At 57.0% G+C, this 16,022-nt stretch overlaps 2 protein-coding genes across 11 annotated transcripts in view; one reads left to right on the top strand and one right to left on the bottom strand.

Moving 5' to 3' along the window:
- RNF216 (ring finger protein 216) overlaps positions 1–7,716 on the top strand; it is a 62,866-nt gene extending 55,150 nt beyond the window's left edge. For all 10 annotated transcript variants that reach the window (XM_085237495.1, XM_085237494.1, XM_085237489.1 and 7 more), the window contains 2 exons: positions 4,531–4,600; positions 5,016–7,716. In XM_085237495.1, the coding sequence (XP_085093621.1) occupies positions 4,531–4,600; positions 5,016–5,335 (390 nt within the window). In that variant the 3' untranslated portion in view covers positions 5,336–7,716. The remainder of the gene's footprint in view (positions 1–4,530; positions 4,601–5,015) is intronic.
- A 595-nt stretch (positions 7,717–8,311) lies between these two features.
- On the bottom strand, positions 8,312–15,692 carry FSCN1 (fascin actin-bundling protein 1). The gene is made up of 5 exons (XM_085237507.1): positions 14,805–15,692; positions 11,023–11,179; positions 10,389–10,510; positions 10,098–10,265; positions 8,312–9,960 (listed from the first exon to the last, which is right to left on the bottom strand). The coding sequence occupies exons 1-5, from the start codon at positions 15,625–15,627 to the stop codon at positions 9,758–9,760; spliced, it is 1,473 nt and encodes a 490-aa protein (XP_085093633.1). The 5' UTR covers positions 15,628–15,692; the 3' UTR covers positions 8,312–9,757.
- Between the last annotated feature and the right edge of the window lie 330 nt (positions 15,693–16,022).

Here is a 16,022-nt window from a genome sequence, read left to right as displayed (position 1 = left end):
TGGGGCAGACTGCTGCAGAATGGGGAGGGCACATGTGTGCCACCGAAATGTGGCTTTTGGGGGGTGATGGGACGTGTTTGTTCTGCAGAGCTGTGCTCGCAGCAGACCGGTGGTGCAGTCACAGGACCACTGTCTGGTTTTATTTCACGGCCACAGACTGCAGCTTTGTTAGACCTGGGTAGTTTCACACTTTGGTGAAAAATCTGCCTTGGGTTAATCCCTCGTTATTTAAGGCAGAATTTGGGTTTCTTTCAAGTAGGGAAGCTTTGTTCTTCACCGGTGTTTAACATTCTCTGAGTCTGAAATGATCCTTGAGAAAGGATAAATCGACCTATTCACGGCTCGGGTTCAGAATGAAAGACTCAGATGGAGGCAGCATCTGTGCGTCTTTGTCTGCGGTGATCTTGGGAGAATAAAGCAGACCCTTCTGACTGCTCCTAAGGAGAGGCTGCTGCCAGTGCAGTAGTTCACAAGCATGGGGCGATGCTTGCTGGCTCAGAGATGAGCTGCAGCCAGGCTGCGGCCGCCACTCATCCATCGCACCACGAGCGGTGTGCTGCTGCAGCCGTGCAGCTCTGCAGGACACCAACACGTGCTGCCCTGGCTCGGCTGCTCCCTGAGGCTGCGTGAAGTCTGATGTGCTGCAGGACAAAGCAGTGAGAGCTCTCTGATTCTGCAGGCAAACGGCAGATCTGGGGCTCAGGGCTGAGCGTTGGCTTCTGAGCGTCTGCAGCAGACCTGAGGCTGATGACACGCTCTAGGGGTGAGCACTGATCCCGTGGTGCAGTTTGACTGATGCGTTGTGACTGCCTTGGGTGAGCTGGGTTCTGCTCTCCTGTGTTTCACCTTTCATTCAATACCCATTTTTAAATCGCAGAATCACGGAATGGCCAGGGTTGGAAGGGGCTTCAAGGATCATGAATCTCCAACCCCCCTGCCACATGCAGGGCCACCAACCTCCCCATTTAATACTAGACCAGGCTGCCCTTAGACTCTTGGTAAAACCGCCTTGCAGCTTTTTTTGGCTTTAAAGTTGATCATATGCTTCTCAGTAACCCTTAAAACATTCCTAAACAGCCATTGTTGAAGTTGGAAGTAGAAGGCTGATTGCTGTGAGCTGTTTGCAGTTATCCCTCTTTCTAGCATTGCTACCAGGAGCTGCTGAGCAAAGACTGCAAAAATTCAGCTGCGTTGAGAAAATGCATGAAATGCACTGACTTCAGTGTCTGAAAAGAAGTCTGCAGTGGTGGGGGAACACCCCCCCCAGACTCAGTTTCTTTCCAACTTGCTCTGTTATGCCTTAATCAGAAGCATATGGTGAATTCATGGCATCCCCAGAAAGCCATCAAGGCACACCAATAGCAGTGGCTGCTGCTAAAAGGTTTCTCTGCCCTCCCATCCCTGCTCCACACTGCAGGAGCAGCCCCCAGCAGCCCCCCACCGCCCTGCAGCTGATCTGGGAATGATTTGAAACAAAACCCCGCAGTCCTTTGGCCTGAAAATCACTGCGAGTTGATTGGGAACGGCTGTGGCCACACGTATGTGGAAAAAGAAAGCGGTGGAAAGGCAGGAAGGGGGGGAGGTAAGGATGGCAAACACAACCCCAGCCCCTTGCTGAAGGCTGGGCAGGGAGTGCAGCTCACAGCAGCCCCAGTCCTGGTCTCTCCCCCCAGGAGGCAGCAGCCCTTTTCTCCCAGCAGTTAATAACTAAAGAAGGCAGCTTAAAACCAGAGCTTTCCAAAGCTCTGTGGGCACGCTGTTGTTCTGGGCAGGGGGGTTCTGTTTGAGGCTTGGTTCTGTTTGAGGCTTGGCCCTGCCTGGCTGGCAGTGCTCTCAGCATCTCTCACTGCTGCGTTTCCTTCCTCCGGTGTTTCCCAGCAGCTGGGTGGCCGTGCCCAGCTCTGCACGGGGTGCAGCCCCCCAGCACTGGGCTGTGCCCGGCTCACTGCCGTGTGATGCTGCACACAATGTGGGCACATCTCGCCGTGTTCCAGGGCACCACACGGCCCTGTTGTGTCAGTCAGCACTGTGGCAGGTGCTGCAAATAACCTCGCTTGCTTTCTGCAGCACTTGCAGATAGGGAGGGGGTTGCAGGCTCCCAGCTCTCGCCTTTCCCCTCCTCCCATGCTGCAGCATTACTCTGCATGTTGTCCTTCACAGCCAAGGGTCCCCTCCTTGCTCCAGCACCATACCCCAGCCCACTCAGTTCTTGGAGCCTTGCTTTTTCCCTTTCCCATTTCTTTTTGCTGTAGGCGAGGCAGCTGACGGGAAGATGACTACTGACTCGATGGGATCAATGCCTCCTTGCACGCAGCCTGCGAGCGGGCGATGAAAGTCATAATCCAGCCCTTATGAAGGGTTGGGAACCCGCTCAGCAAACAGACACAAGAGGCTTTTGAAACAGTGCCTCCAAGCCATGTGACATCAGCACCAAACCAGCCCGAGCGTGGCAAAGGAAACCTTATTTTTGGTGTGGATGCTTTGCCCCTAAATGAATCCCTGCAATTGCAGTGGGGTCAGGCTTATTTCTTGCTCCTGCAGCATGCAATAGCCAGGTCTCATGGCATCAGCTGTCCTTCCAAATGGCCCCCAGATACCTCACAGCATGCATCCCCTTCTGTTTTGTTCCAGCTGGAATGTGGGTCTTCCCAAAATACCGCAGCTTCCGAACCCAGTGCGTTGTGCCAAACCCAATGTCAGCTTCTGTTTTTAAGCAGGAAGGTGCATGTTGTGTGGTGTATTTCTGTTCCCCTGATATGAATGGGTACCAGCCTGTGAGGTCTGCTCCTTTCTGCAGATGGGCTCTGCACTTAGGGTGACGTGGTTTATGTTATCCCTGCGGACAGGTCTTGCTTTGCAGCTCTGGCAGATGGGGGTTTGCTGCTTTGTGCCTTTGCTCCTCTCTGGGAGCTGCAGTGATTGGAGCAGCATCCCAGGGGTGCGTGAAGCTGGAGGGCAGATGGCTCTGTGGGGCTGGACGTAGTGCAGGGGTCAGCTGCAGGGTAACCCGGGGTCAAGTGGCCCCTTCTGCAGGAGGATCCTAAGGAGCTGTGCTGTTGCTGGGAGAGCCCAGATTTCTGCAGCATCGATGGGGCCAGCAGCCATGGGATGGGATGGGATGGGATGGATCTGTAGTTGGTAGCAGTCCGATGGCAGTAGGATGGCAGCATCTGGAAAGCAGTACTTTAGAAAGCTAATTTTGGACTCTAACAAGCTTTAAGTAGAAGGGAACCTGAACATTTCTAGACTTTAAGGTGAGATTTTACCTTTGTGTGAGGGAAGGGAGTTGGAGAATAGCGTTCTGTTGAGTTTGTTATCTTCTTACCACATAGCTAAAGAAACAAACAAACAAACCCACAGGTGCACGTTTCCAGTAAGGGCAATGGGATGGAAGAGGCAGCTATCTGGTTTCCAATGGCATTGAAAAGCAATATTCTTGAACAGATCCTGAAGCTTTGGGGCCACCCCTGCACTGCCCAGACAACGAGGAGCTGTGCTGCCCAGCTCAGCTGCTTTCCAGCTGCAATCTGATGCTCTCGGGGCTATCAGAAGCTCCATGCAGGCTCACAAGAGCCATTCTTCAGCGCTTTTTATGGAGATGGATAGGCTGTAATTAACGGGCCTTGGAAGCAACCCGCTCAGATGAAAGACCACGTGCTGGAAAGCCATCATTTTAACCACTGACTCAAAGAGCAATCCAAGGGAGGGAGGTGCCGAGCTCGGTGGCTTTGTGCAGATGAAGTTAACTTCTGTCTCCTGGAGAAACCTTATCTGTGGTGGGAGCAGAGCGCGGGCAGCAAGGTTCTGGTGCTGCTGGATGTGCGTGGGGCTGTGGGGTGGGCTGGGAAGCTGGCTGTGCCAAAGGCACCTGCAGTGTATTTTGAATGTGCCACTGGGTCTGACTGCTGTGATGTCGGGCTGAGAAAAAGGAGGAAGGTGAGGGGCAGAGGGATGCTTCCAATTTCTTGTTGAGCAGCGGGTCTGAATATTCCAGCTGTGACGTCTGGATAGATATTACAGCTACGTCCTGTGATTTATGTCCTCACAGTTACAGATAAGATCTAAATGGCCTCATTACGGCACCGTTTAGCTACTAGAGCCAGGATTTAAGTTGTGTTAATTCCAGCTGTTGGGCCAAAAACTCAAGAAGTGCTCACACAGTGTAAATATTTAATAGACAATTGCCATTGAGAAGATTAACAGCTCTCCAGCAACTCTTTGGATGGGCGGAGCTGGGTTGCAGCTCTCTGGTTTCCATCAAGGCGATGAATTTTAGCACTCATCTCCCTGGAAAGCTGATCTAAGCCTCTTAGGTGTACTCCATGGAACCAGCTTGGCTCTATGCACATTGCTCATATGGCGATCCCCTGTCACAGCCTTGCTTTTGGTTGACCGTGGAGCATCCTGGACGAAGACAATACAGCTGAAGTTGTCCCTTTTCCTGTACACACTTATGCCAAAAGCTGTGCTGAGAGAATAGAAAGCAGCTGCAGCAGGAGTTATTCTGATTCTTTATGCTCTGATTCCTAGGAAGATGACGAGAAGATAATTCAGGAGATTCAGAAGGAGGCTGAAGAGGAGCAGAGGAAGAAAAACGGAGGTAAGTTTCTGCGCTTTGAGATCAGACCAAGAATGACTGCAGAGCGTAGGGCTCCCAGCTGGGTTTGCTGCCTTCTTCCCATGCTGCCATCGTGCTGTTCCTGCCGGGAACCTGCCTAGCTTTGAAGCGATGTTGCTTGCAGCTGTTAGTGGGACAGTGGGGAGAAAAGGGAACAGAGGCACACAAGGGGCAGCCCCACACATCTGCAAGCAGAGTGTGCTTGTGCTGTGCTGCTGATGGAAGGAGCCGACCTTCCAACCTCGTGCCCATGCTCCAAGCAGGTGTGGGAGCAATGAGGTTCTGGGAGGAGAAGGGGCAAGAGCGCTTCAGGAACGTGCTGGGGATGGTGGGTGCCAGACTGCAGACCAAGCTTGGTGAGTGGGATGACTGGTTCCTCCCCTTCCTCCCTCTGCAGAGAACAGCTTCAAGCGGATCGGCCCTCCAGTGGAAAAGCCCATGGAGAAAATGCAGAGAATCGAAGTCATCCCCAGACCCGTTCCTCAGAACCTGCATCAGCCACGGATGCCTCCTTACCCCTTCGTGCACCCTCCCTTCCCGCTGCCCCCCGTCCGTCCCATCTACAATAACATCCCCCTCAACATCGGCCCCATCCCCGCCCCCTACGTGCCCCCGTTGCCTAACATGAGGGTGAACTATGATTTTCCCCAGATCAACGTTCAGCTGGAGCACAACTTGCCTATGCACTTCGGCCCTCAGCCTCGGCACCGGTTCTGACCTGGTTTGGAGAGCGTTGGTTACTGCAGGACGAAGCCCCTGGTAACACCACCCTGTCCTGCTGCAGCCCCCAGCACAGCCAGCTGCAAGGGGAGCTGCTGTGACTCGCACACACCTGCAGTACACCCTTATCTATAGCTTCTCCGGACCTTTACAATCAAACATTTCAACCTGTGCTGCAACAGGGCTTGGTGCTGCATTTCCAAGGTCACTTCCTATGTTGGGAGTTCTTTTTTTTTTTTTTTTTTTTTTTTTTTTTTTTTTTTTTTTTTTTTTTAATTTTTATTTGGCAAAGACTATTCAGACAGCTGCTGAGAGGGAAAATGAGACTTGTGGAGCACAGGGGATGCAAAAGATCCTTGGGAGTCTTCCAAAACTCCAACCTTCCTGCTGGCCAGAGCAGCTGCAACAGCCTGAGTCCTGTGGGAAGGGAGGAGGGACTTGGCACCTGAGTAAGACCTTCAGGAACAAGGTAATGGGACTCGGCTGCCCTAAGCCCAAGGTTTGGGGTTCCCATGTTCTCCAGCATCCCTGTAACCTGCTAACACCTCCCAGCAGAAATAAATTGTTCCAAACCAAGTTAATGTAGTTTTAGCATTTCTCGCTCTGCAAGGAGTGAGGGGATGCAGCAGCCATCTCACTGCTCAGTTCTTGTTCAGCAGCCCAGAGCCACATCCCATCTCAGGGCTTCAGGAAACAGAAAACTCGGCCACCTCAATCCTTGAGAGCACAGTTTGCCCCTTCTGCAGCCTCAGGTGTTCATTCCCAGCAGGGAGCTGCCCCCCAGCCTCCAGCACATGGCCTTTCTTTTGCTGTTCTCATGCAGGCATCCCAAATCCCCACCAGCAGTCAGGGGTAGGTAATAGACAGCTGTGTGTGACATGTGCTGTGGTGTAAGTGTCGGTAACCACCAACATGTTCTGCACACAGGGGCTGTGCTTTGTGTCTGGGACAGCCTCCCCAAAAGCAGCAAAGCATTTGGAGGGGCAAACCCAGCAGGAGCTCTGGGCTGGCTCTTACCCACCCCTGTGCAGCAGATCCCAGGTTGTTTGGGCTGTGCTGCATCCTGCTTTCCCCCACGTTCCAGCATCCAGGTGTCCCTGGGCTGTGTTTGTTTTTCAGGTAGCACTTCCTTGCCTTTCAGAGTTCAGTCTCTGCTCTCAGACATTTCCTGTGGGTTGAACGCATCCTACCAAGCGTTCCCACCCCTCAGTGCCATGGCCTCTAGCATTAATAACCCAGTGGTTATTCACTTGCTGCCATCACTTATTATTTTTTCTTTTTAATTTTTTTTTTTTTAATTTTTCCTTCTTAGTCTATTCCTAAAGACATCCCCGGAGCCAATATGCTTCAGTTGCTGAGATCTGCCCACCTCTCTGACAGGTGGGTGGTGGATGCTCAGTGCCTCTGTCCTGGGGATGGAGGTGGCACTCAGTGCTGTGCTGCAGCTCTCATCTGGCTGCACTTGCTCTGCGTTGGTGCAGCACTGCAGGGTCTCTCGCAGGCACAGTTGCACTCTTTGCTGCTCTCCTGCAGTAGCCATGTCCTCGGCACAGGCAGTGCTGTGATAGCAGAAGTCGGGCTCCCATTCCCTCTTTTGGTGCTTTGTAGAAAAGCACGGCCATATTGGGATCTCAGCCTGGGCAGGGAGAAGCTCGAGGATGGAGAAAAAGGGACAGAAGCGGTGAGGTGGCACTGGAGATGGCATGGGGTGAGTGGTGCCTGGGGTCTGTCCCCATGTCTGTGGGTCAGCACCATCACCTCCCTGGGGCACAGGGCTCATCCTGCTGCCCCAGAGTGATGTCACACTGCAGGAAGAGCCGTGGAGGGTTCAAGAGAGGGGCAGGGATAGGGCTGTTCTCCCTCAGAACTGTGGTGCGTGTGCCTGGGCTGCTCCTTCCCTCTGGCCTAGGAGATGCCTAGCAGTGGTTCCTGGTCATGTTTGAGTCCATTGCTGGTTTGGGTCGTTCTGTTACAAAAGCAAAGCTCTGCAGAGCCAGCAGAGCCCCTGGCTGTGTCCCCTCACGTCCTGGAGGAGCTGTGGCTGCATCCTCTACCAGGTACTCATTATGGTTAATTGCGGTGTCCCGTTTAACTTGCCTTAAAGGTGGGGAGAGAAACTTAGTATTTGCACTTAGCAAAACGTCCTATGAAAAGAAAGAAACCCTGTAAAGATGTGCATGTTCTGCAACTTTGTATAACAATAGCTGAAAAACAAATAGGTTGGTTTATTGAAATAAAATAAATAAATATTTTTCTTTACCTTCTGGTAGTAAAACCGTTCTCATATTCCGTGTGTACAGAGTTTCCCTGTATTATATTGTAATTTGGATTTTTTTGTGTGTTGTTTTTGTAAATAAATCTGTGCACTCTGGCTTCCAGCTCCAGGCTGTGCTTATGGGATGGGGGGAGCAGACACGTCCTCCCCCAGCTTAACGCTCTCCAAATGCTGTCGGGAGAAATGGAATAGAAAATGGTTTCCAGTCGCTCCTGTAAATGGAAACCAGGAGGTGTGAGCACGGCTCAGTGGGGCGCGGGGCTGAAGGTGAGAAGTGCTGACGTTTCCTGCACAGCTTTAATTTTTGCTTTGTTTATAGCAGCGGAATCGCATCCTTCCTCTGCTCAGCCCTTGTTTGCAGGATGGGGTCCCACACCCGCTCTGGGATGTGCTGCACAGAGAGATCTGCTTTTTTCTTTTCCCCTTTTTTATCTCCCCATCAGCCAGGAGGAGCAGCTCTGACCCACACTGGCTCTGGAGCATCCTGGGGGCTGCTGGGCACCACAGAACGCCCCCCAGCCTCCATCCAGCGATGGCTTTGAGGCCGGAGGAAGGAGCCAATGGGTACCAGTCACACAGAGCCCTGGGCTGCGCTGCCTGACCACAAACCCACAGCTCCAGCTGCCAGGCTGTGCCCCATGGATGCCAATGGGTTGAGGACCCCCTGAGCCCCAACAGACCACACGTCGCCACTCGTATCCGAATGCAGGTCTTGTTTTTTTTTTATTATTCATCTTTCTCCAGTTGAAGCTATTTTTGTTGTTGTTGTTTAAGTTATACAAATGGCACTTACAAAAAAAAAAATAATAATAATTAGAAAAAAAAAAAGGTACTAAAACCAACACCCCAAAATGAACAAACCCCCCCCCAGACTTAAATTTCAGAGTGAGATGCTTACGGAGGGTCACAACGCCCGAGGAGAGGAGACAGGAGGTGAGGACCTAAAGTCACACAGAGCCGGAGCGGGGTGGGGGGACACAAAGGAGACACGGCGGGTGCGAAGGCAGCAGTGTGTGTGTGCCAGGGCACGGGGCCACTCGGGCTCCATCAGGACACTTCTTCCTTGGGAGGCAGCGGGTGCTGGAGCCGGGGCGGTGTCCCCATGCTGGGGATGGGGCGGTGGGAGCGTAGCACCAAGCCCTGCTGGAGGGATCACAGAGCTTTAAGGCTGCAGAGCCCCGGGTTATGGCACGGCGGTGGCACCGCCAGCAGCCTCAGGTTGGGGCTGGGGGTGAAAGGTGCTGCGGTGTCCGCGGGGAGGCTGAAGGATAAAGCACCCCAACGCCATGAGGAACAGCCGGGCATCGCCAGCATCGTTCCACCGGGTACAGAACACAGTGCTGCCGACAGCGTATATAAATAGAGGCTAACAAAAATACTGTTTTGGTCATTATTCTTTTTTTTCTGTTTCCAGTCAAGAGGTGGCACGCGGCCGCAGCTCAGGAGGAGCCCACAGGAGCCCCCCAGCCCGGCAATGGGTGCTCAGCGATTGGCATCACTGTTCCAGTATTCAATGAGGAAAAAAAAAAAAGAAGAAAAAAAAAAAAAGTACTGAACAAATCTCACTGTGCAAAGTTTGCGAAGGAATTTGTCTGTTCTGCAAACCGACGTCTGCAGGTTTGCTGCCAGCTGGTGCCCACGCCCAGCAATGGGGGAGGAACGGGGGCTGCGTGCCCCCACCCTGTCCTCCTGTCACCAATGTGGGGCACAGACCTGCTGCTGGGGACAGGAACAGGGGCACAGCCCCACGGGGACCTCGGGGCACAGAGTGAGGGTATGGCAGAGGGGAGCACAGGGGTGACCTTATTCCTTCTCTTTTGTTTCTTTTTTTCCGATAGGGGAAGGGAAAATAGAAGGGCCGAGGTGATGCTCGGGGCCAGGGTGGGCACGAGCAGAGATGAGGGGAAAAAACCCCTTTGGAATGATAGGCTGCACCGCACTGCTGGGCGACTGATCCAGTTCCTAATGAGATGAAGGGAGACCACCTCCAACACCACGCACTGGGCTCTACGGGGAGGGCAAGCCAGGCTGGAAATCCTTGTACAGAGAGGAGAAATTAAACCAAAAACAAACAAACAAACAAACAAAAAAAAACCACAGACGGGGGAAAGAGAGGTTGGCAATGGGAGGAACGCTAAAGTGCATTAATATTCCCAGAGGGTGGAGGCGTCGATGGTGTCGGCGGATGCCTTGAGGACCCCGGCGTGGTCACCCTTCAGGTATTTGCCATTGATTTTGATGGCCACTTTGTTATAGTCGCAGAACTCAAAAAAGAAGTCCACGGGCGTATCGCTGCTGCTGGTGACGGACGACTCGCTGCCCACCATCCAGTACTTCCCAGTGGTATCTGTGGGCAGAGGGGACCCGTGAGCCACCACGAGGGCCCAGCTGGAACATCCAACCCCTAAAATCCCCCCAAATCCCCTAAAAAAATCCCCCCAAAGCAGTGACGGTCACACACATCACCCCGAGCTGCAGGCTCACCCTTGATGTTGTAAGCTCCATCATTGAACTCCAACTGGAAGACATCATAGGAGGAGCGGTTGGAGTCCAGGGTGCCGGTCACCTTCCGGCAGCCGATGAAGCCGTGCTCACCACGCAGCACGATGATGGGTCTGTTGATCAGCTTCATCACAAAGTGCTCCGTCTCACCTGCACCAGGGGACAGCGGCCGTCAGTGTGGGGACCCACAGGTGGCACCATGGGCACGGCGAGCAGCGTTCCCGTTTGTCACCCACCCGCCCTTAGAGTGCCCCAGAGCCCCGGTTCCCTTACCTGCTGTCTCCATGGAGGCTGCCAGCTGCCCGTTCTTCTTTGCTGTCACGTATTTGCCGTTGGCAGCCCGCAGGGTGATGCGCTTGTCACACCACTCGATGTCGAAGTAGCAGCTGGCGTTCCTATGGGCAGAGCGTGGCTCTGTGACCCCCAGGGGCTGGGGACAGCCCAGGTTGGCTGGGATTTTGGTGGGTGAAAGAAGCCGTAAGGGTAAGGACCCCCACCCCAAGGACCACAGGTAACAGCAATATGAGACACGATGGCCTTCAGTTGCACCAGGGGAGGCTCAGGTTGGGTATTAGGAAAGGTTTGTTTTCCCAAAGAGCAGTCGGGAGCTGGCACTGCTGCCCAGGAAGGTGGTGGGGTCACCATCCCTGGAGGTGACACTTCCAGGGACATGGAGACACACGGTGTAGTGGTGGGGGTGGGTTGGGGTTGGACTTGATGATCTTAGAGCCCTTCTCCAACCTTAATTAATGATTCTATGTCTTTGGCAGCGCCAGCCTTCCCCAGGGCTCTGGGAATTCTCATTTTGGAGTGAGCACCTGGGTTCCTCCCTGCTGCTCAAATCTCTGCACCCGTGGAGACGGCAAAGGGGTCCCAAAGCAGCAGGGGGGAGGAGGTGAGGACTCACTTTGTGGAGGCGGTGGACTGGATGCCCCCGTTGGAGGTGAGGGTCCAGTACTTGCCCGTGTAGGTGCGGAAGGCGCATTTCTTGGTGTCCTTGTTGATCTCCAACTGGTAGGTCTCCTGGTCGCCCTCCTCATCCTGGTTGGCCGACAGGTCCATCCCTGCAGCCACACACACACACACACGGGTCAGTCTCCCTCTGGCATTTGGGTCCAACCCCAACTTTCCATTCAGATGCTTAAGCACAGGGCCAGCCCCCAGCTCAGGGCTCCATCACCCATCCAATGGAGACAAACTTGGCTATCTCACATGCAAATTGGCCGTGGTTTGTTTGTGTGGGAGGTGACAGTGGGGTGACTCAATCCATTAACGCAGTGCCACCCATGAATCCTCATTTCAGGACTGTGTTTAAGGACAATTTTTTCTACCAAATGCTTCAGACTGGGGCGGGAAATGGGACGGCCACTCCGCATATCTGCCACAGGACGGGCCTCGTGCCTTGCAGACACTGCATGCAGGAGCTGCCTGTTGGAAGGAACATTTGCTTTCCATGCTGGGAAAGCAGCGCCAAACCCACTGCCTTTGTTCTGCAACGAGAGCAAAACCTCGCTGCCCCTCCAGCGCACAGCAGGACGCTGGGGCAGCGCCATCCCCCTGCACAAACCCTCTGCTTTGCACACCTCCGTGCTCCATCCGTGCCAGCATTTTGCTGGCTCCTGGGCCCGCAGACACAGTGCACAGCCTGGAGCTGCTCTGCAGTGCAAGGGAGGAGCAGGAGGTGCCCCCGAGCTCCCACCTGGGCTGGGTTTGGGGAGGGTTTTTGCTTTATCTGCTGCCAGGCGGGGGAGCAGCCGCAGGGCCCGCAGAAAGGCTGGGGGGGGGGGGGTTGTCTCCCACTACCCCCAGCCCAAACGTGGGGTTGGGTTACTGCGCGTCAGAGGAAAGGAATGCAATTAGGGCTGCAGGGAGGGAGGCTTCAAAGGGCTGTGAGGGAGCAGGAGGGCTGGGGTCGGGGCTGCAGGGGTTGGAGGCAACCCGGCCGTGTCCCTCTGTTTCCCCCCCCGCCCCAGCCACGTGTCCCCATTTGCTGTCCCCCAGCAGAACTGCTCTGCTCCCCGCTGCGGGCGTCCTTTAATTACTGCTGTTGGTAAATGCAGAGTCTGGAGCCAGCACGACGCTCCCTGACCTTGACGAAGCTGCTAATTACAGCTGGAGGCAAAGAGGGGGGCGGGCCCCGAAAAATTCCCTGCGTGGGCACCCGATGGCTGGGGAGGAACCCGAGGGGTGGCTGTAGGGCCCCTGCATGTATGACCATGGATGGAGCCAGGCTGGAGGCAAAGGCAGAGCGTGTTCTGTTAAGTCTCCAGCAAAGGCAGCTGGGAAGGACCTGGATGGTTCCAGCACCTCGGGACTGATGCCCAAGTCCCAACCACCATCCTGGCATCTCCCAAAGCAACCCAAATCCCAGTGCTGCCCTATGGGAAGAACAGCACAGCAGCACACACAGGGCTCTCCCTTCTGAATAAAGCTACATTTGCTTAGAGGATCCCAGCATCCTGGGATGCTGGTGGGATGACTCAGATGGCTCAGATCCCCCTGCAGAGTCCTGCACGTCCCCTCCCCATCCTTCCAGCAGAAATACCCTGCACCAGGAAACAAATCCCAAAACCCCAACCAATGTTCATCCAGGAGAAGCAGCATTGGGGGTTACAGCCCTGTGAGGGGTGATGGGAAAGCAGCCAGGGAAACATTCCATCCCCTCCCCAACCCTATGCACACCTCTGGGGTGGGGGAGCTGTGGGGGAGGGAGGCAGGGCAGGAGGATGGCAGAGCTCTGCCCTCGGGGACCCTCCATCCCACAAAGGGCTCTTTGTTGCCGCAGCCACCAGCAGCCATTCAGCAGGGAAGGAAGCTGCACGCTGCTACGCTGCTTTTATGAATGCAGTGGGGCCGGTGTGGAGCTCAGCACCACTGAGGGCACAGCCAGGGGTTCTGCATCAATCCGGACACAGGGGGAAAGCCCCAGCAGCCCCCGGCCCCAGCGCCAAGCAGGACCCCAACGGGATGGCTGCAGCCCCGTTGCCGGGCACGCTGAGCCCCACTCTGTCACAGATCCCTCCCTGCAGTATTTTTCTCAGAAAAGGCCCTCGCACTGCAGGGGCCCCCCTGTTGCTGGGGAGATCTGCACCCCCCTTCTCCTCCCCGCCCCCATCGCCCAGCACAAAGCCATGGGGCCGGGTTGCTCTCCCCCCTCCCTGCATCCCAGCGCGGGGCCCCCAGCCCGCACCTCGCCCCACATCTGGTTTTCCCATCTCCGGTGACAAAGGGCTGCAGCAGCCCTTCCCCCTGCGCTGCGGCAGCGCCCGCCTGCCTCCTGCCTCCATCATCTCCCCCATCCTCCATCCATCCATCCATCCATCCAGCTCAGCCCCCCGCCACCGCCATCCTCAACCTCCTCCATCCATCCTCCTCCTCCTGCTCAGCCTCCCACCATCCTCCTCTCTCCTTCCACCCTCCTCTTCCTCCCGCCACCGCCATCCTCCTCCTGCCTCCATCCCCCCTCCTTCCTCCAGCTCAGCCTCCCATCACCGCCATCCTCCCTCCATCCTCCCCATCCTCCCCCTCCCTAGCCTGCCTCCATCCTCCCCCCCGTCCTTCACCTCCTTCCTTTATACCCCCTCCCCCCTCAACCTCCCGCCATTTCCATCCCCCATCCCCCATCCTCTATCCCCCAATCCCGAGATCGGTCTCCCCGCAGCCAAACCCCTTTATCTCAGGGGCTGCTCTGCACGCAGCATTCGCTCTCCCGCAGCAAAGTGCCGAGCTCCCTGCGTGCAGACAAGGGTTAAGCTGCAACCTCGAAATATTACATAATTAAGGATATGTATAAGAAAATTCCCGCTCTGTTCAGGCGCAGGCTGTGCAGCAGCAGCGTGCCCGCACCCATCCCAGCCCGCTGTGCCCCGCAGCTCCCAGGGTTGTCCCCCCCACCCCCCCAACTCCACGGTTGTGGCTCAGTGCCCGGGGAGCGCTGCTGCCACGCGGCCGTGGGGCGCTGAGCACATGGCGGTGGCCTCGAGGGGACGGAGGTGACAGCGGTGGCACCGCGCCTTTATGCAGGAGCTCCTACGCGGCGCTCACAGGGCAGCGCGGATGCTCGGGCAGAGCCTTTCCTTTTCCCGTGTAACGACGCCAGCGCTGGGGATGGGGATGGCACCGCGGCCCGCATTTATGGGGGAACTCAGCCCCCTGCAACCCCACTCTACAGGACGAACGATGCTCAGGGATGGGGGGGGGTAGGGCGGCTGGGAGAGGCTTTGTTAGTGAACAATGAGCGGCTCTGCCTCCGCCACGGCGATGGGAGACTCCACAGAGACCCCCACACATCCTCAGGAGCGCCCTCCCCGTGCCTCTCGCCCCGTCCGGGGTGCTCTGCTGTAAGGATGGGGGATGCAGATGGGGGATGGGGGACCGCTAAATGCGGGGGAGGCGAAAACCGGAGAGCCATACTGGAAGTGAATGGGGAAAGGGGGGGAGTCACGGAGAGACGGGAGAGACGGGGGCAGAGATCCAAAGGAGGTGCCTGCGGAGAGAAGCGGGGATCCTGCGGGAGAGGAGTAGGGGGGACCGCTGTGCCACGGGGATGCGGGGGGGGGACCGGGAGCAGCGACGTCCGCGGAGCGGCGATGCCCGACGGATGCGGGCGGAGCAGAGACCACCGCGGGGCCGCGACGCTCCTCGTCTCCGAGTCACCCGCGCGCGTCCCGCTCCCCCCACGGCCCTCACCTTGCCGGGTGGACACGTTCCGGTCGTTCCCAGCGCGCAGCACGACCTGCGGGCAGCTCTGCTCCAGCGCGAACAGCTCATCCTTCCCCACCTTACTGCTCTTCCCCGCCTTCAGCGTCCCGCTGGGCCCCGACGGCGCCAGGTAGCGGCCCTCCCCGTCGCGGAACGCCACTTTCCCGCAGCGAAACTCCAGCGTGAAGGCGGTGCCGGGCTCGGCGGAGGGCACCAGGCGGCCGTCGGCCCGCAGCAGGCGGTGGTCGCAGCTCTGCAGGCTGTAGCGCTGCTCCACGAAGAGCAGCGTGATGAGCGCGTCCACTCCCCACGGCACGTCGCGGTCCACGGCCAGCTCGTCGCGGCGCGGCCCCAGGTGCGCGTAGCGCTTGCGGGCCAGGCTGTAGAGGTTGGCCTGGGGGTGCATGGCCAGGTGCACGCTCCACTTCTCGGCGGGGGACACGGACGGGGCGAAGCACGACAGGCGGTCCTCGGTGCCGCCGAAGAAGCGGCGGTGCGGTTCGGACTGCAGCGACCACCGCCCGTCGCCGTGGGCCACCACCAGGAAGCGGCAGTCGGGGCCCGGCTCCTCGCTGTCGCAGCTCACGCGGCCGTCTTTGTCGGCTGCCAGGTAGCGGCCCAGGTGGCTCTTGAGGAGCACCGCGCTGGAATCCTCCCCGTCCTGCTCCAGCGTCCAGATCTGCTTCTTCTTCATGCTGGCGGCCGACGCGTTCACCTTGAAGCCGAACGCCTCCGCCGTCAGGTACTTGTTGCCGCAGTTGATCAGTCCGAACTGGATCTGCACCGGCTCCGCCGTTCCGTTCGCCGTCATCGTGGCACTTCGGCTCCGCTCCGCGCTGCCGCCGCCGCCGCGCCCGCCCCCTCCGCCGCCTTTATAGCACCGCGCGGTGCCGCCCCCCGCGACCCCTCCCCGCCCCGCGCGGCCCCCGGCGCCGCCGGAGCCCCCCCGCGGTACCCCGCCGCGATACCCGTCGCCGCGATAGCCCCGCACCGCGATACCCCCCGTCGCGATACGCCCCCCGACTGCGATGGCCTTTTGCTGCATTACCCCCCCTTCCTTGCAGCATTGTTAGAGCAAGAGCCCGCTCACATCGCAGCACCCCCACTACCCTCTGCACGGCAGTGCCCACCCTGCGTGGCGAGGATTCTCGGCACTGCATCCCCTCCCCGTGCATTTTGAGGTTGCCCTCTCCTGCACTGCGTGAC

The sequence above is a fragment of the Meleagris gallopavo genome, chromosome 16, assembly GCF_905368555.1.
Source record: "Meleagris gallopavo chromosome 16, MGAL_WU_HG_1.1, whole genome shotgun sequence".
Classification (NCBI taxonomy): Eukaryota; Metazoa; Chordata; class Aves; order Galliformes; family Phasianidae; genus Meleagris; species Meleagris gallopavo.
Note: the sequence above shows the minus strand (reverse complement) of the source record. Positions and strands in the feature narration are given on the sequence as shown.

Excerpts from the sequence above, each read along its gene's own strand:
- FSCN1 (XM_085237507.1), bottom strand. The coding sequence starts at position 15,627 with ATGACGGCGAACGGAACGGCGGAGCCGGTGCAGATCCAGTTCGGACTG. Across the intron at positions 10,511-11,022 it reads CAGTCCACCGCCTCCACAAA|GAACGCCAGCTGCTACTTCG; the intron begins GTGAGTCCTCAC and ends CTCTGCCCATAG. Across the intron at positions 9,961-10,097 it reads TGGAGCTTACAACATCAAGG|ATACCACTGGGAAGTACTGG; the intron begins GTGAGCCTGCAG and ends CTCTGCCCACAG.